The sequence below is a fragment of the Lissotriton vulgaris genome, chromosome 4_1 (genome assembly GCF_964263255.1).
Source record: "Lissotriton vulgaris chromosome 4_1, aLisVul1.2, whole genome shotgun sequence".
In the NCBI taxonomy this organism is placed as follows: Eukaryota; Metazoa; Chordata; class Amphibia; order Caudata; family Salamandridae; genus Lissotriton; species Lissotriton vulgaris.
The window spans coordinates 568,133,092-568,153,900 of record NC_141691.1 but is presented as its reverse complement, the minus strand read 5'-3'; the positions used below and the strand labels follow the sequence as shown (position 1 = coordinate 568,153,900).

The 20,809-nt window shown below is 44.1% G+C and overlaps 1 protein-coding gene across 3 annotated transcripts in view; it reads left to right on the top strand.

Moving 5' to 3' along the window:
• Positions 1–20,809, top strand: part of TRANK1 (tetratricopeptide repeat and ankyrin repeat containing 1) — a 1,005,982-nt gene that overhangs the window by 126,402 nt on the left and 858,771 nt on the right. For all 3 annotated transcript variants that reach the window (XM_086964756.1, XM_086964757.1, XM_086964755.1), the window contains one exon: positions 13,124–13,250. In XM_086964756.1, the coding sequence (XP_086820882.1) occupies positions 13,124–13,250 (127 nt within the window). The remainder of the gene's footprint in view (positions 1–13,123; positions 13,251–20,809) is intronic.

Genomic DNA, 20,809 nt, shown 5'->3' with positions numbered 1-20,809 from the left:
TCTGTAAATGCAGAAGCTTTAAAATCATCAAATTAAATCAGTTACTTGTTTTTTTTTAAAGCATTTCTCGTGTCATGCTGTCTCGTTGGAAGTTTTACATACTTTTTTTACGTTTGTCAAAAAAAGTCTAACTGATTAAGCCAAATCAAGACGCACGAAGTGCTTAACGTGCCTTCTGAAAAAAAAGCCATTTCGACCCCGAACCTTCCTTGCTGGTTATGTGGCGCCGAGCCCTACGTTTGACAGTCTAGAAACAAAGCAGTGCAGAGTGAAATAAAGTTTCAAACCTCTTCACTTTTTACCGGCTCTGTTGACGCTCCAGCATGTATTTGATTTTTATCCTTTAAGTGTAAATAAGTTGCAATCATTAGAAGTCTGTGAGGTTTTCTTGTGAGTTTCATTGTTTCATTGGCGTGCCTCTGTGGGCAGAGGAACATGTAATTGAGCTTTACTCCTTCAATAATCCTAAAAAAAGCCTGAAACTACTCTTTATTATACTAGACCATAGGGTTTCGGATCTAGTTGGGCAGACGCTCGTGGGCTCGGGTTCTGTTTTTGAGTCCGTGGCAGAATTGCTAGTACACAAGTCAGTTGTCCGTTTTGTTACTCTGCCTGGTCTAAAAAGTTTTGTGTACGTGTGCATAGTGATGGTGCAATTGTACGGACATGTAAGAGAGTCTGTATTTGACCAGACAGGTATAGATGCTCACAGTCCATGTACATATTGCTATATCGGGACAGTCCAGACTTCCACTGTAGACCCCTGTCGCAGCCTGTTAGATTACAGATCCAACAACACAAAGCTGCCTTAATAATCCTTCAGTCCAGAAGTAGGACGTGGCTTTGTGCCAGTCGAGTGCAGATGTTTGCACAACTACTTTCAGATGCTTGACCCCGGGCTTCGTGCATGTCTGTTAAAGTACAGAGAAAGATGTATTTACAGTGTTTAAGTTTGACATAAAAAGTAATATTTATTGGAGGAATGAGTCTGGCAGCTGCATACGCTGGCGGTACTGATGGTGGAGTGGGAGAAGCTCAGCTTTGTGTAGTTGAGGAAAGCCCTACTTGTGTATTTAAATGCCTTCTCCTATTGGAGAGAGTCCTGAAAGCTGGAAGTCACCCCCCCCCCCCCTTTGCCCAGGTCTTATTTCTGCCAGCTGGCAGTGGAAATTGCTCATTGCAGGACCACAGCGAACTGTTCTTAATGTCATTGTGCTGTTTCTTTGTACTATTTATTGTGATCTCTTAATTCACCCTGGATGTTCACCTGGTGAACGTGTGAGCCTGGCAATGGCTGCCTTGAGGATTCGTATGTTGGGTGCATTCTGCTGTGCGCTTTTGCATTCCATCAGTTGTTGATGACGGTTGGAGTCCATTCTAAACTTTGTAGGAAATATTTCTACTGTGGTGGTGCTGTCCGTCAGCTAAGATGAAAGTGAATTTTTATGCCCCTACATGCTGCTCAGCCCCAAAATATGTTAATTGTAGAGAATCATTTCAATGCTCATGCAAGTACTGATGCCTTTTTAGGAGATTTGAGAGCTAAGGTCTCAGATTGAGACTCATGCAGGTTGCTACTAGTTGCAATCCAGGAAGGAATTTCCTAATGTTAATAGAGACTATAGTCCAGACCTAGGTTGTTTTGTTTGATATCAGGGTCTGTTAAATGTTCTGGTTCTCAGAGCAACTTAACATTTAGTTCATGTTGTCTGGAATTTGAGGCTGATGTGCCAACAGGTGCTTATGCAACTGTTTGAGTCTCTGACCATCCATGACTCCTTTATGGTGGATACAAGAATGCTGCCAGCGGCATACAAACTCCTCAGAACTTTCCCAGTTATTACTATTTACATGGTGTGTACCTCTTGGGGATTTTATATGGCCTCCAAGGTGAAGAACATTGGAATTGTGATGAACTTCAACTTTGCCATAAACAGGAAGCTTTTCATAAGACTTGCCCTGTTATTTATCTCAGAGAGAAAGTCCTCTTTCCTTGCTCGCTATTCCCTTATACACAATCTTTGCAACCCCCCGCACCCCAGTATATTTTGGACAACAAAGGGATGAAAAGATATGCACACTCCAAATCCAAGGACTCTGGCAGAGCACGTTGCAGCTTTGGGGGCAAAACAGTTTTAGTACAACAGTTGTTCTGTGGCATGCCTACCACAGGATTGCAGAAAACAGCAAGAACACATACATTTTAGCAACATTTTTTAAACCTTCCAGTTTAATGAAGCCTTTGACGTTCTATCTTAGGCCCCTTATCTCTCTCTTTATGGTACTTAATAACTTATTGGGTGCACTAAAGTCCAGCTTATGAATCATGTACCCCAAGATGAAAAATATCATAGCAACATTTTGATGTGGCATGTGTGCATCTTATTGTATTATTTTAACTTGTTTCTTGGTGCCTGTCTTTACCTAATGAATAGAGCATCAGGACGGGACAGGGCCTGCTCAAATCATTTTCTCAAACAAAAGTAAGGCTCACCTGCACCCTAAGCCAATGAAGACTTTTACACTGAAGGGCATCCTGAGGTTCTTTACTCCTCCCTTTAGTACATAGGCGATGATGCTGTTTTTACAGTCATTAACGAGTGACTGGGTGATGGTAACTTTAATTGCGACATGGAATATTTTATTTTTAGTATTTTACTTTTAGTTCCCTGCCCCCTCGCTGTGCTTGCTTCCCTGCCCCCTCGCTGTGCTTGCTCTCCTGAGTGTGTGTGGCTCTGGGTGGGTGTGTGTGGTTCTGGGTGGTTGTTTGTGGCTCTGGGTGGTTGTTTGTGGCTCTGGGTGGTTGTTTGTGGCTCTGGGTGGTTGTTTGTGGCTCTGGGTGGTTGTTTGTGGCTCTGGGTGGTTGTTTGTGGCTCTGGGTGGTTGTTTGTGGCTTTGGGTGAGTGTATGTGGCTCTGGGTGAGTGTATGTGACTCTGGGTGAGTGTATGTGGCTCTGGGTGAGTGTATGTGGCTCTGGGTGAGTGTATGTGGCTCTGGGTGTGTGTGGCTCTGGGTGTGGCTCTGGCTGTGTGTGTGTGGGTGTGGGTGTGTGTGTGTGTGTGTGGCTGGCTCTGGGTGTGTGTGGCTGGCTCTGGGTGTGTGTGGCTGGCTCTGGGTGTGTGTGTGTGTGGCTCTGGGTGTGTGTGTGGTAGTAATTGCTGTCTGCTGTCGTCCGTAGGGTACAATAGGTCTCGGATTTGCAATAGATTAAGCCAACAGCAATGTAAATGACCATGCCATTTATCTGTTTTCAAAACCAACACGTAAATACAAATTTTGTCATTTACAATGCCAATAGCTCTAACTTTTCCAAAGGCGAAACCATTGCATTGTAAATGCTTGTTTTTAATCGTTTTTGGCCACTATAGGTGTGGCAGGGTATACTCGGACATGAGTCCCTTGCTCACTGCACCATCATGGATTCAAGCAAGCCGGGCCGACGACGGCTGAAATGCCAGAAACCGGTCCCCGGAAGCTTGTCTCCTTTCTGGTGAAGAATTGGCTTGGTAGTTTAGTCTGCCCTGTTCCCATGATGCACTGGGCCAGGGACAGACTGATTTGCATATAGCCAGGTTCTGAGCTGGGATGGTGCAGTGAGCTAAATAACGGTGATGGATCAAGCCCTGATCTTTGGACTGGGTAAGAGTGGTCTGCTTAATTCAGACACTCTGTTCATCACCACCCCCTTTTTTGAATCGTTTTTGGCCACTATAGGTGTGGCAGGGTATACTCAGACATGAGTCCCTTGCTCACTGCACCATCAGGATTCAAGCAAGCCGGGCCGACGACGGCTGAAATGCCAGAAACCGGTCCCCGGAAGCTTGTCTCCTTTCTGGTGAAGAATTGGCTTGGTAGTTTAGTCTGCCCTGTTCCCATGATGCACTGGGCCAGGGACAGACTGATTTGCATATAGCCAGGTTCTGAGCTGGGATGGTGCAGTGAGCTAAATAACGGTGATGGATCAAGCCCTGATCTTTGGACTGGGTAAGAGTGGTCTGCTTAATTCAGACACTCTGTTCATCACCACCCCCTTTTTTGAATCGTTTTTGGCCACTATAGGTGTGGCAGGGTATACTCAGACATGAGTCCCTTGCTCACTGCACCATCAGGATTCAAGCAAGCCGGGCCGACGACGGCTGAAATGCCAGAAACCGGTCCCCGGAAGCTTGTCTCCTTTCTGGTGAAGAATTGGCTTGGTAGTTTAGTCTGCCCTGTTCCCATGATGCACTGGGCCAGGGACAGACTGATTTGCATACATCCAGGTTCTGAGCTGGGATGGTGCAGTGAGCTAAATAATGGTGATGGATTAAGCCCTGATCTTTGGACTGGGTAAGAGTGGTCTGCTTAATTCAGACACTCTGTTCATCACCACCCCCTTTTTTGAATCAATTCACTGCCAAAGCAGGCCTCCCCCGTGTCATTTCATGTGGTCTAAGTGCAGTCTACAATGCATGACTTGCCAAACCAAATTGACATTCTCTCATATTTAAAAATTCCTGTAGCAGACAAAAGTTTAAGTTACCCCAAAGCAGGACAAGATTTTACATTCCAACATTCAATGGTCTGTCTGTTCCAGTGTCTGATTATAGTAGAGATACTGTGAACGTATGCTCATACCTATATCTGTCTTACTTCCTATGTCCCTCTTTTTCTCTCTCTAGCTCAACATACTCATTATACCCCTCTCACTTTCTGCCACACTGTCTCATTCTGGCTCTGCTTAGCTCCAGCTCTCTCTGTCTCACCCCCTCTCTCTCGTTCTCTCTAACAATCCGTTGCTACTCTCTCCCTCTTCACACACCCCTCTTATTTCTTTACCGCTCCGTGTTGCTTTCTCTGCATCACTTCCTACGCCCTGTGTTGCTTCCCTCTACTAGCACTACTTTTTTTAACCAATCCAGCTCAGATCTGCAAGCAATGAAAAGAAAAAAAAGGATGCTGCACAGCATGGCTGCTCAGTAGCATGCCTAGAACCTTTGCCAAAGCCAACAGGTCCCAAAGGTAATACCTAATGGCTTTGCAAATGCTTGCTTGTTCGATTTGGAGTTAGTTCTTAACCTTTGGATTTAGCCATAATTATATGTAAAGTATACTTGTATGTAGGGGCATTCAGCTAGCCATCTTAATCTATTGACTTGTTATTGTATCCTTCCCATTTTCCTTCCACTCACTACAGCATACAGCATAAGGCAATAGGTCAGTCTACCTCAGCCATTAGCTAACTTCACTCTGAGTGATACCATTCTGTCCCTGTACAAGGGCAACATACACATACAAAGCATTTCCCTCAAGTGACTTGTATGGCAATGTGTGCTTATTGAGAGCCAAAATATTTTTGCTGGTAGGCTTTTTTTTTGTAGAATGATGATGCTGATGCCAGGCAGGTTTTCCAAGAATTACTTTTTGCAAAAACCATGATTAAAACAAACCAAGCTCAAAGCCAAAATACTTGCGGTCAACACAGGAACTATTAGCTCTGCCAATGCTTGTTTTTTGGTGCGTCCACATGGAAATGCTGATGCACGGCCACAAAGTCATAAGTTTGTGGTATTCACTAACAATTTACTAGTGCTTGACTCTGGCAACACATACAAATGTATTCTAGGCCAGAGCACAGGTAATTGTGTTCCAAGGTTGGAATATGGACATAGCTCTCTAAAATTGTTGGGCGAGTGGATGGAAGGGCTTCCTGCAAGAGCTAATAGAGAATTTGAAAATAATGTAAAAACAATTTTACAACACATTGCTACCTGCAGAAATATACACCCAATAGTTGCCTCGTGCTCCAGCGTTCCAGCTAGGCAATTAAGGATATTCAATACACCACTGCACTGATGTCCCTTAGCGATGTCCTCTACTGAAGACACCTTCACATACAATCCACTTTCAGATGTTAGATGTCTCATTAGCAAACGCAACCAGAGACCGAGGTTTAAAACATGGCCACCAACATGGTGCTCATAGATGATTCACCATCTCCTTGTGCCAAGTCCCTGAGCCTCTCTATTGACTCACTGTCAGGGGGAGTCCAGAGGAGGGCAGAACGTTGTAAACCCGGGGACTTAACAGTCCGGTCAAACAGGGGTTAACCAATTCCTCGCGCCTTCCCCACTACAGGAGAACGGAGAGGAGCATGGCCAATCACTGTTGAGCTAGGCGGAGAAAAGACAACCAGCTTTACAGGACGGGGGAAGGCGGAAGTTACAGTGGGAGGAGCCGAAGACGCTGAGGACGACACAAACGCCGCAAGAGCCAAGCAGGAAGACGCCGGAGAGGACAGGATTCATGCCGAGTCCAGAGAGGAACCAACCCCGACTGAAGAGCCAGACGATCCAGCCCTGGAGGACGACTCCGAGTCGTGGAGCGAAGACTGGTGGACGCCTCCAGGAGATGCGAGATTGCTGCCGTAACTCAGGGAGAGTTACGGCTTTGACGGTGAGTACTCTGTATCCTGGGGGACATTGGGAAGGGAAAAGAGGAAGGAGGGAGGCACGATATTCCTTGGGTGGCGTGTGGGTTTTAAGACAAACAAGACCCTTGCTGCCAGACTGGGGGAATAAACCCACATATAACTAATGCTGTACAGAAGAGAACAGCCCACTACTAAAGCTGAAGAGAACAGCCCATTACTGACGCGGAATTGGCAGATCAGAATTTCTTTTTTCCTTTTTTTGATCGTTTTCGAGTTTCGAGACCCTGGGGTGATGTTAATAAGCCGCTGGGGCTTTTCTATCTGTTGCACTATTTCCTTTCCGTCCTCCCTTGCATGCCCTCCCCTCATTCGTTTCACAGTTTTTGAGCCCGTTGTATAGCACTATTGGCACAAGAAAAGGTGAAGGGTAGTGAAGAGAGATACAAGCGTACTCACCGCCCTTTATTTTCTTCTTTTCCGGAGTATTCTGGGACGCCCTTACTAGCTTGAAGAACCCCACATCCTGAAGCCAGAGATACCACCTTCATCCTGTACATCCCACGGACTGTTATCCCGCCGTAACTGGATCTTGAGCTTCTACAATCACCTTGCAATTATAACACTCCTGACACCCTCCATAGTCTTCTGTTTCTGTTTAAAACCTTCAATAAAACCACTTCTCACCATTCTCCGGCCTCCTAGCTTTCATTTCCGACCATCCCTCCGACACTCACTCAAGACTCAAGTCTCAAGTCTCAACAAATCAACGCCAAAACCCAAGCAGCCTGGCGTCAGGTCATTCTTCTCAGCAAGTGGTTATTTTCCCCCTCCTTCATAATCCTCAAAAGACACAACCCAAATCGGGGACCATTCCAGGAAACTATAAAAATTACATACTACATCTCTCACAAGAGCAACTCTGAAGGGCTTCTTATTACCTCACATGTCCTCCTAATTCACAGCGCCTAGATACTCCTAATGGTGATGGTGCTATTCTTTAGAAAAGGTGAAATTCCTGAACTTCTGAGGTGTGTATTTTCTGTAGTTTGAAGGCAAGAGGCCAGAAGTGGCAAAGGTTCCTGATGTTTACTGCTCGCAAAAACATTTATACAAATAAATGAATCCTACATACACGTAATACATACACTAATGGGCTTCAACACACTATGTACACCACACACGACAACTATAAACCAAAATATACATGGCTGTGGTAACAGGAGAATGAGTGCCCCAGTTTGAGGGCATTGGGTTTTATTCGACAAATCCCTGGGACCCCTTTTCTCTCAAAATCAGAATTTAGACAGTGGCTAAACTCCAGGGTAGCGTGAACAAGAGGATATTGTTGTAGCACATCTTTCTCAAAGCGCTTGGGTCTATTATTGTTGGTTAATGTTTAAAGTATATAGTTTGATCATGAACAAATTGCTGCATTATTTATATATATATATATATATTTTCTTTTAAAAAAAGTTAATGGGACAGTCTATAAGGAACTTGCAGAACCTCTGCGATTGGATGAGCCTGGATGCACCGACCTCCCATTGCATATTAAGAGACCATATTTGTACAATAAAACATGCCCTTTGTACACTGAACAATGCATATATAAAACATGACTACTGGCATGTTACATATGCACGCATGAAGGCTGTTTACCATATAAAACATGTGAACTAATGGGGAGCCCGCAGTCTTTATCACACCTATCACCTGGGGGTACTTTCGACCCTTGTGTATACTCTACCTCACAGCAGCTTTCCAGACACGCAAGTAAAGTGATGCACTTTACATAGAAGGTCTCAACCAATTGGCGCCGGACTCCCAAGCTACCTCCAACAGAAGTGTCCCGGTGCTGTCCATATACCGCTTAGGAACCCTTCCTGGCTTTTCCCTGTGAAATGTCCACTCCTGGGCACCCCCAAGGTGAAGCCAGGCATCCCAGCGCTGTTGGGGCCGTTGTGGAGATTAAGCAAGCTATTCCCCTGAGTTGCAGAGGGGGACCCATGATTAGAATAGGCACCAAGGCGAGAATTATCAGGTCCGAGGAAATTGAGCCCAAGACCCGCCGAGGCAGGTATTGAACCCTGGCCCCGGGCCAGACCTCTGCATCAGGGTCTGCCGCTCTAACCATTGAGCCACACTTCTCCCACCACTGTGCAAACTGGGTGTCTGAATACAAAGAGGAAGCCAAAAGTCGAGAAGCAGGGGGACGCTAAACAGCATAAAAGCCACCCTGCCACTTCAAATCTCAAAAGAAAAGAAAATACTAGCAGCAAAAGAAATGCCTTGTGGGCGAGATATTTGGAAAATGTTTCCATATTTTGCGGAATGTTAGTCTTGTATTCAGTTGCGGCTCGCGCAGGGGTGGGGCCGCGAGGGGACGGGGGTGTTATAAAATAAAATCCTACCTGACCAGGTCTGCGCCGCCTCGGGTCCGTTGGCGCCTACAGGAACAGCCGCATCACTGCTGGCAAGTGGCAACCCCTCTCAGCCAATCCTGAAGCTGCTCCAGCAGGGTTACTCGCCGCCCGCCTGCCCATTAGGAGACCGAGGTTTGAGCTTTTGCTCAACCTTCGCTTTCCTAATGGGCATGCACCAGCCTGAGAAGACACTAGTGCGCATGACTGGGCACGGCGGAAAAATTTGCCGACTTTCACAAGTTATGGCCACTTGTGCTGCTGCCTGCCCCTGGTCTGACAATGCTTACCAGTCAACATGACGCTGGACCGCCCACCCCCTTCAGACTCTGAAGGGGGTGGGTGGTCAGATATCATGCTGACTGACATGATTGTCAGTTCTCCCTCGGCGTCTCTGAACTTAGGTAAACTGAGAGTTTACTTAAGTTCAGAGACGCTGAGGGAGCTGCGGGCGTGGGCGGCTTGTGGGGCAATGTCCCAGCGCCATAATGGACGCACCGGCACTGCAATAGCCTTTCCACAGATCCCCCCCCCCCCCCCCCCCCCCCCCATTTGATCAATGTGAGAAGCAGGCCTCACAGTACTGAACACTCCATCCGGTGCTATTCACTATTAAGGCATGTAGCGCACATGTGTAAATGCCCTACCTTTTCCCTACACCACACCCTGACCCCAGGGAGTACTCCTATGTATCGAGAGACATGCAGAACTTGGGCAAGTTGTTTTTAAATGCCATGTTAAGTAACAGCACCTGCACACACAGGCCACGCCATGGCATATCTGTGGTATGTTTAAAGAGCTACCTCCGTGGATGGCACAACCAGTACTGCAGTACCACGGAGAGCAAACACAAGGAGATGCTGGATGGAGCCCTGAAACTTTTCATACACTCCCCCTCAGTCACAGATCGGGCTTGAATTCATCATCATTCTTTAGCTCACTTTGCCACCTCAGTTCAGACCCAGCTATATGCCAATCAGTCTTGACCCTGTGCCTCATGCCTCATTTGGTATGTTTGAAGACCTACCTCCGTGGGTGGCACAACCAGTGCTGCGGGCCTGCGGAGGAGAATTTGAGTTACATGTCCTAGGTATTTGTCTTACCACTGGACAAGGGACTTGCAGCTTACTCAAATCAGCCAATCCTGTATGCACCAATCACCAGTATGTACATGACAAGCACAGCGCTTTGGCACTGAATGGCAGTGTCAAAGCTATCTATGTTCTACGCCATCAAAACAGGGTCCAAACAGAAGGTTGGAACCCAAAAAATCTGGGGAGATCACGCCAAAAGATGCCAGGTTTAACAACTGCCATTCAAATGATGTAAAGAGTGGATCTGCTGTCTCCGTTGTTCAGAGCGTGAAGGGTCCTTTAGTTAAGACCAACCTTTTATCTCTTTTCTGATCATTGTTCAGTGTGATTACTGATAGCCAGGTGCAGTAAGCGCACAACTCTGTGTTCCTCAGTTGTGGATATTCTAAACTGAAGAAGACCTCACTGCAAGGAGCATCGGTCTATACAAAGGCTGTGCCTGGAGATCAGCCTAGAGAGAACCGGCCCAAAGCTGTTGGGAGTAAGGAGAATTCACATCTCTGATCTGTTTTGACTGTATAAAACTAAGAGCTACTGACCCAACTGTCCCAGTCCCAGATTCTCCTTTTCCAAGACAGGGAAACCTCTTGGGAGCACTCTGATGACTAATTTGCCTAACTGTCAGCTTCCCAGAGGTAAAGGGACATCACCTGGTGCATGACCTGGGATGTCGAGCTGGCTCCCTCTCCTGGAGCACCTGGTGGCTAAAATGCCTACTGGGAGAGGTAAGGAGCACGCCAACCTTCCAGGTGTGTTAATTTGGGCAGACCAGAAACCGTGGACCGTGAAGACCATCCAACCCAGAGAGACTTAGGAAAGTATTCCATGTGCTCCCAGATCAGAGCTCAGTCTCTCCTGCCGAGCGACCTGCAGCGTGGCACTGTCCTAAAGTTCTGCCCAAGTGGACTGTACTGTGGCATTGTCCTAAAGTTGTTGCTGCAAACCTTAAATTGTTCTGAGAAGCCTGCACTTTGGAACTATCCTGGATTCGTTCTTAAGCAGACTGTGCCTCTGCAGCAGCCTTGAGTGTACCTGAGCTGCCCGAGCCACTATGACAGATGACTAACCCTGAGAGGACTGCACCACTAACCTAGCACAGTGCCCTGGTCTGAGGTCATGCGCCCTGTAAAAGAGAGGCTTAAGGCGGTCCTGTAACATCGGACCGCACTGCTCACCACTAAACTCACCAAAAGCCCAGAAGTCAGCTTGAGGCCAGCCAGAGACTCACAATGATGCTGGAGCCTGCAGAGACCCGGCTGCTGGCTTCCACTGCTGCTCCCAGAGAACTTAACCTAAGCGTCAGAGCACTTGCAGCCAGTGCATCTCCTCCTGGAAGCAGGAGGGAGAACCAGGCGCCTGCTACAATGATGAAACAAGCAAACTGTTTGGATTATTAAGAATAATTGAGCGCACAGACTATAGAGAGGAGCATAGCAGTCACCTGTGCCCACTCCAGTGGGCAGACAGAGTCAAACCTTGGTAGAGGAGTGGGTAGAAGGAGGTTCCTGGGTACAATAGCCCCACACGGGTGAAATCCTTGTATCTATTAGCTGTACTATCTAGCATTACCTTTCTATACTACCTTCAAATGATGGTGCTGCTGAGTGTTTGAGTACTGACTTTGAAGCACCTCACAGTACCTCCCTTAGAAGCCTGTGGCTGCTGGCCATCCCTACCACTGAGTGTTAAGTACTGAAATGGTTGTTCATTGACCCAATTTGTATAGCGACAGTAGGAAAGACACTGGGACATCTAAGCCAATTGACCCCATCCCCTTCGGCTGAGTTTCAGTAGCCCCTAGGTCCCCTGATCAGGGTCCGATACTTGTCTCTGATTTGTTTCTTCTAAAATTACATTTTTGTAAATAGGAGGGCATTGTTATATTTACAAACCTGAAAAGGCAGATATTTCTGAAGCTTGGTTTAGAAGAATACTGACCCTGTGTGAAGTTGCAGGTTAACTGTATCACTGTGGTACATCCAATTTGTTCCCACTTAATTGGGGTGCAAAGCTCTGTGATATAATATTTGGTGTTAAGTTTTATGCCTACTGTAACTTGGCAACTTAAATGTGTAGTCCAAATCAACAGAAGAGTGACTAAATAAACAGAAATACAAAGAAAAAGGGAGCAGTAAAGTAATACAATGATTACCACTGAGATAGAATTACTAGACCCAGCAGTATGGTAAGTTTTCCATGCACAGTGCGAAGAAAAGAACCCTCAGGCACCAACTGTAAGTCGGTTGCCAGTTGTCTTCATTGGGTCCTTGTGTGGAAAAATAGTCTCCAACAGTGGTAGAAAAAGTGAACTAAAAGGAGTACGGACTACTCCCCAAACCAGAAAGACTTTTTTAATAAGGGGTAGCTCGGACTTCATTAAAAGCATTACTGAAAGGCGAACATACAAATGGTTGTGTTTGTTGAAACCAGATAGTCCTATACAAAAAACACACAAAAGGTCGACATTTTTCTGCTATAATGAGCCAATATTCAGCTCAGCTTTAGTCAGGACCAAAGAAGTCCACGCCATATGAGTCACGCACGCTAAGGCGTCGCTCCCAACAGAGGCGGGACAAACTAAAGGATTACAAACTTGAGTGTAACCGATGCACAAGAACTTCCTTGTGCGTCCCCTCCAAAACGTGAGAGATGAAGGATTCGTGTTTGTCCGAGGTAGTGCCTCCTAGGCTCGTGGCAGGGGGAATTCTTCACGCCAGGAGCGTATTCATCCTGGCGACTGCCCTCCTGACGACCTAGCGAGTAATCAACCACGGCCCGAAAACTTAAATGTTTAGCCTCACTAACTGTATCTTTGAGATGTCTGACAGGTCATTGAAAGATCTACCTTTAGAAAAGACCCATAGTCATGATTTTCCCAGTATCTATTGTTTATTAGACAACCTACAAATATTAGTTATGGCACCGATGCAGGACTCTGCTTTCTAATACTGTGCTTTTTGCTGTCTTACAATACTATGATAGTTAGTTATTCACATGGTTACAAAGACACAATTATTTAATATTTGTCTTGAGAATTTCTTAATAGTACAATGTGGTCTCCTAGCATTACACCTAAACAAAAAGGCAGTATTGTGATTACTTGTGTTTTCCTTTTGTAGTAATGCAGTGTATCCTTTATTTTACTTGAGCTTTTTTTTGTTTTAAACACATCTGTATTTTTGTTTCCTTTATTAGAGATTCCCGTAAAGATTTGGCAGTGCTGTTCTGCAACCGATCAAATGCTTTTTACAACCTTGAAAAATGGCCTGAAGCACTTTGTTCTGCTGAACAGAGTATTGCGCATGATCCCACCTACATCAAGGTATTGTACACTGTCTTAATACTATAGCACTTACTGACATAGCAAACATGTGTTCTGAGTAATGAGAGTTAATTCACTCTCATGCCACGGATTTGTTTCTCGATCAGCTGATGCTACAGTTGGTACTTAGCTAACAGATATGGTCTACCCTAGAGAGACCCATCAAATGGTTAGCTTTGCATCTGTCTTTGGTTTGTGTATTCTGAATTGATACAGCGCTCTTATTCTCTACCACATGATATGTCCATCTCTTCCTGGTATGTTGCTTTTTTCCACAATAAGATATTACTTCTCCCATACCTGTTCGATTTCCGGGTTCTATTTTTTTTCTTGACACTGATAGCTTGGCTCTTAATGTAATCTTGTAAAATTTCCCTCTTTCTGGTTCTTTCTACTTCCTTCCACTTCTCGAGATCACTTGATCACATTGTCAGACTTGTGTCCTATTTTTGTTCAATCTTTTTGAATTCACATTTACTTCTCATACACATATTTAAGGTCTACCATCATCTCTAGAGCTTTTGTACTGTAAACACTCTAAGCCACATTCAAAAACAACATTATACACTGAAAACATTTATGGTGACCCCATTGCCTTTTGCTGCTACAAACCACCCAGATGCCTAAATAGAATATCCTGAAACCACTAGCCATTGAAGTGGCAGTTTGAATGGAGATCAATGCTTCAGCCTTTAAAATTCCATTCTACTACAACTTTAGCTCAAACAATACTTTCTGAAGTACCTACGTGATTAAAGACACACTTCTTAGTTGCTGCATATTACCTATGTGTGCCATAAACTCTTTTTATGAATGAACTACCTTAAAGAACTGGTTTCTTAGCTGTGTAATAGCTATATATAGATACATTAAACCTTCAATTAGGCAAAGGAAACTTGTATGACTTAAGAATGTATACCCCTTCAACACAAATGCTAAAATTTAAAGTTGTCATCCAGTATAGAGAAACTACCTTCTGTTTTATACAATCCTCCTAACAATCTCCACCAATAGTAATTCTAGAATATTCTGGTGTTTGATGTCCGGTTACTTTTTAAGCGTTTTTGTGATATCATTCACCACATGGCCCCTTATATAATATTATTGTATAGCACTGGAATTTTCATAATGTCCCATGCTAGGAATAGTTTAATACAGTAGCCTCATACCAGCATAGTGTTCAAGGATCAGACCTATCAATTTACCTTTATGGAAAAGATCTAATTGAAATCTTGCAGTGCTTACTCCCTCCTCTCCCTAACAAAGTACTTAGTTGAAACTCCAGAAAACAAAAAATATCTGAAAACGAAAATGCTTGGATATTCATTACCACAAAATACAATTGATCAAACTGGCACATACCAACTTCGCACACTAAAGAAGATAATCTCATGTTGCCTGACAGGGGCTTCAAGTTGTGTACAGCCTGCTCTCGTTGTGCCTAAATAAAGTTTTTCAGAGGCCTCCCAAATCAAAAAGTCTCATTAAACTTAAACACTGTGGCTAGATTGGTAGCGGGAGGCCTGGAGAAAAAATGTATAATTTTTCTACTGATAAATCTGCATCCACTGTCTCCTCTTTCTAAACGAATAATTTTATGCCATGCCCTGCTTTCAAACAAGCCAACAGTCCGCTTTGGTCGTTCTGCTAACACAGATTTAGCTTATTCATCAAAGCAACTAGACGCACCACCTCAGGAGAAAAGGCTGAGCGGCGATATATTGCCCTGGACATGAAACACAGTTTGATACTTTGGCATTGGCTGTACCATTTGCAGTGCGACCTGTTTGAGGTAAATTTGAGACGGAAACTCACGGCCCTAAAGTCCCAGGTTAAATTCTGGAAATATCTAGTCCTTGCCATTATGGGCAAAATAGCCCTCTCAAAAATGATTGTCCTTGGTTATTGTACTGTTTTGGAAAAGTGATGGTTTATCCAACCAGACACCTCCTCTGGGAGTTGGATTCGATGTTTAGGGAATTGATCTGGGATGACAGATGGCATAGAATAGCCCTAGCAAATTACAACTACCAGTGGGAAGGGGCGGCTTTGGAGCCCCCTCTTTCGAATCGTACTGCCTCGCAGCCCAACTCCAGTGGGTAAGCCACTGGCTTTCAGTTGGGAATCTATATGAAACCACCTATGGGGACCAGGCCCTATCCCCCTGATACTCTCCTGCAATTCCTGCTACTCTCAGTCAAACTACAATGCTTATGGTCGCTGCATGTATGGATAGCTCGAAAGTGCTTAGCCCGGTTCTTCAAACTAACACGCCTTATCCAGTCATACCCTCCCATGAGCTGAGGAATTATCTTCCTGGCACGATAAAGCCATAGACATTGCCGGTGTTCCATATCAGGAACGCTACTTATTAACATCCAAGCAACTTATGCAAAGTTATGGCATCCCGCCGTGTCAATTCCTTCTCCATGGCCAGCTGCTGGCCTCGTGCCACCTCTTCTGACGTACGCTAGATGAAGAACCCCCACCGTCATACGATCCCTATATGTCATGGGCACCGGGCACTGAGTTACATGGCTATACAGGACCCTCCGAGAGCAATGAGAGATCTCCTTGACCCTCCTCGGAACCATGTGGGAAGACTACATTGCACGCCCTATATACAATTCAGAATGTAACACAGCGCTAGTGTCCCCACAGGGTTCTCCCGTAAGGGTAGATTTAAGAACATACAATTTATAATACTGCACAGAGCCTATTTCATACTAAGCAAGATAAATCACATTGTCCCTGCGGTGAACTTCACATGCCCCAGAGGCCACTCCAGTGCCGCAGATCTACAACACATACTCTGGTCATGCCTCTCCCTAGTGCACTACTCGCACACCAGTCATAACACCCTTGCCACTGTCATAACCAACCTGAACACTTGGGCAGCGGGTGGGCAGCGGGTAGCCTGGGTAGCTTCAAGCAGGGCAAAGATCACAAAGTACGAGTACCAGCCCGGGGGCCCATTAAAAATTTTTTTGAGTACACCCCACGAGCCAGGCATTTTTAACCCTCACTAAATAACACTACAAACCCCACCACTCACTACCACTGAAAACCTCACACACACCACACATAGTCTGTGTACCAAGTACTCCCCCGTAGACGTAGGTAGTAGCACGCCGCATCCCGTAGAGGGGTGCGAAGACCCCAATGATGAAGCATGACACCAAGGGTCCTTTTGATGTGTGAGGGGTATTTAAAAAACACTGTGTGTTCCCCACCATTGTAGGGACCACATACACCCACCAGTGGATTCCATTATGTTTATATAAGCCTGGCCAGGAAGAACGAATCCACATCGTCTCTCTCTCTCTCCCTTTATGTTATTTTCTTGTATTTTTTATATGGCTTAGAAACCATAAAATGCTCTTACAGTATTATTTTATAATACTATTCTCGCTGTACGCATTATACTTTGCATTCTGTCAAACAATTGTAGCAGTTCACCTCACTTGCATGGGAAAGAAGACTGTTCAATAAACCTTTTATTGCAAATGCCCGTCTCACTATTTCTCTGCAACTCTGTAGAAACGAAGCATGCACGATTGACTGAGTGAAATACTTATCTATTGTTTTCACAACTCTAAAGATAGTTATTCCAGTCCTAGGGAAACAAAGTTGTCCTGCTTATGCGGTTGTCAGGAACTAATCCCTTCTTGTGAATTCGAGAAAGTTTTTAGTGACCTCTGAGCTAGCTGGCACTCACAATTAAGTTTAGTATATTCGATAGAGACCTACTGACCTAAGTCCTACGTCAAATCTATGGGATATGTTATTCCAATGCGCAGAGTCTAATTGGAATATAGGATCTACACTGCATGGCGCCCAACGTTTAGTAAGGCACTAATTTAACGCTAGATACTAAAGTAACTCAGTCGTGCTTTTCTCAGAGACCCCTTTTTCAGTAAAAACTCCAATAGACGTCTGGATTGGGTAATAGGATAATATTCGCCATAGCGGAGTAGGACGAAAAATCCTATGTATTAGCTTTTTGGTTTGTTCAACGTTGAAGGATACAGTGTTCCAAAATATTGTGCACCTTATCTTTGTTTCCTTGAAACTTTCTTTGCAAACTTTCAGGCAACAAAATGGCCGACAAAGTACTTCCGGCGGACAGTGGAGCTGCGGCTGATCCAGCCAATGCAGCTGTTAACTTTTCAGGTTTCTAAGAAACCTACGATGATGCTATAATCATTCCTCCAAATTTAAGGAGAGCCATCACTATAAAACTTATTTAAAAAATGGCGTAACATCAAGAGGTGGTAGGGTATTTTTTGTGATACAGGCAGATGAATATCACCAGACAGAGGTATTCTACTCATGGATTTTCTTTCCTGAAGCAAATCCAGTAACAAATGTGCTTTACTTCTAAAAAGAAGATGATCCACCAGTGGAATACATTCCTTTCGAGGGTATTGAAATTCCACAAACTTACCAAGAGCATGCGCTCTGGTTTAAAGGCGCCCTAAAACATATAAATCACATTACCAGGCTTGGTCCACTAGGTAGACCAGGAGCAACATGGGCGGTATTAGCCAGCTATACACCACATCCTGAAATTAATGAAATGTCGGATGTGGAACTACAAGGTCAACTCCAAGAGCTTATCAAAATCTATAGACAATTGGTTCAATATGTCATGAGGACTTTTACAGTCCAACCGGCAATAATAATTCCACAACAGCCCCCTCACCAGGGGAACACAAATAAAATTACACCACAGACTCTACATTCGGGCATTGGTAAATTACCCGCAAAACGGGAACAAATACCATTCTGGATAGCTCAAAAACCTACTCAATTCGAGGTAGTATTTCCTAATATTACCCCTCGTGAGAAACACAGAATTTTAACAATCTGTTTACCAATGGGGATCGTATCACATCTGGAGGACTGCGACACTTTGGGTACAGTCTTTGCTGCAATCTACACTAAAACACACAGCGTTCCGTCTATGGCGGTAATACCAGATGTCCTGAAACAGATTCAAAATGAATATGGGGTAGAGCCTGCTTTTAATCTAGGTATGAAATTACTAAAAGATTTCAAACAGGTCTCAACAATAATATTAGCTAACATTACAGGTGAAGCCGTATCCGTGGCGATCCGCCAAAAGGTATGGCAATTTGATGTAACAGAGCAACCACAAGAACTGGCCAGAATAAGTGTAAAATCCTATGAATAATTAGGCAAAGACAGCTTGGGTGGGAAACCAGTTAAACTCCCACTGCCAGAAAGTCCTGAAAATGTCTTTACTATAAACACTCCTCCTAATAAAAAATAGTGGGAAAACACTAAACAAACTTCTAAAGAGAAGCGTTGTCATTCCAGAGGTAGGTCTCCTCAAAAGGAGCCCTCTGAAAGGAGGTATAACCGCAGGAATAGGAATAATGTGAGAAACCGGATAGATATCAAGATACTGATACACGTTCCTCTCGTACCTTTTAGACTTCGTCACAGAAATCCGAAAGAAGAGGACGGTCAGAACACAAGGAAGAACGCGTGAAGTCCAAAGACGATCAACACATTCAGAAAAATAAGAAACCTCAATTCACCAAAAAGAAAGTAGCAGGTCTAAAAATCAGACATGCCGAGGATCTTGAGGACACAACTCCAGAACGGGGAATGGGCGCAGACAATGTTGGACAGCGCAGCAAAAGTCACCATTGCTCGCAAGAACTTGAAGGATCATCTGGAGATAGTGGACTTGAATGAATTTATTCAAGTTGAAACTGCAGATACCAGGGTTAGTTGTCCACATGTATTTAGTTTATTATTGACTGTTCAATTATTTAAAATCATGACAGTAAGAAATAGAATAAATAACAAGAAAGTAAAACACAACACAAAAAAAACCTTTTTGCCATCAGCTCCTGAAACTTGATTTTGCTTCTGCAGTGGGTCAATCGGGCTGGCTCCTCAATGGCCTTAGGTTATTGCTGAAGCTCAATGCCTCTATATTGTGCCTACTTGTGGTAAAGCATTAGGGCCAATCTAATCTGATGGCTAAATTTTGCCGCTCTAGCGAGAGATGGATGGGATGAGGATTCTCCTCACCATAAAATCCAATAAAAAAAATCATCTAACTGCAGAAAGGCAGTATCCAGTTAAGCAAGAAGCTAAGAAACATGTCAGGGAGATAGATATTAGATCAACTTGAATACTAAGGGGTGATTGAAACATGCGCCTAGTCCATGAACAATCCTTTGTTTCCCGTTTCCAAACCAGACAATACATATCGTCATTGTGCATAAAAAGTATAAAACCACATTAGATATTTCTAACGGTTTCTTCTGTCAAAACATTGCACCAGAAAGTAGGTATTTGACCGCTTCCTCAATTAAGGGGTTACAGCGTCACTTCTGTCGTCTCCCTCAGGGATTCAAGAATAGTCTGAGGTTATTTTCAGAAAGGGTAACAGAGTTACTACAAACATATGATGATGAAGCTTTATCATATGTCGATGACATCTATCGAACAGACTATGATTTGGATAGGCACTTGAATAGGGTGAATACAATTATATTGGGATTCGCCTCTGAAGGGTCCAAATTCAATAAAACAAAACCTAGAATTGCCCATCTCAACGTCTTATTTTTAGGATATTAATTATCGAGTGAAGGCCGCAAACTTTCTGGAGAATTGTGCGCTGCTCCAACCTCCAAAAACGCTGAAAAACTTAGTCGATTCTAGGTTTCCTAAATTTCGGAAGAACATACATTGTAAACTGCACAGAAAGGGTTAAACCTCTCTAAGAATTAATCAAACCTGATTTTAAAACAGTTAATCGGACACAAAAACACACCAAAATTTTGTGTTCATTGCAAACAGACATGTTAGCAACAAAACATTTACAAACATGTGTAAACGTTTGCATCTTAGTGATCCGAATAATTCCAGGACAATGCGGATTCACATACTTAACTTTTAACCAAGGTGAAAAAATACCAATAGCTTACAAATCGCACTTGTACACACAAGCTGAAATGAAGTTTACTTCAACAGAAAAAATTCTGACAGAGGTTCAGACTGCAGTAGCAAAAGAAAGAGCCCTGGCACAGGGAAAACGCATAATGGTCGTAACTCCTGTACCTGCCTTAGAGGCAGTGGCAAAAGCGAGCATTCCAAATGCTAAAGCTTTAAATCTGAGATGGATCCAATGGGTTAATTTTATTGCTGCAACAGACGTTGAATACGTTTTTGACCCTTATTTGAAAACACAAGCATTTCTACAATACGAACAAGAATGTCCTCTGCCTACTGAAATTCTGCCTCTAGAGCAGTATGAATGTCTAATTTATAGTGATGGATCAGCTCAACCCGCTACGGGGGGTAAACAAGCATATAGTGCGGCGTACGCGATCGTTAAAGGTCGTTGGAGCGATGGCAAATTTAGACAATGGTCACTTAAACTCCATCTCTAGGAGATTCTACAGCTCAGTGAGCTGAACTACAAGCACTCAAGATGGCACTTTTAAATACGGACTGCGAATTCCCCACACTCATAGTGTGCGATTCGTATTATTGTGTTCAATCTTACAATGAAT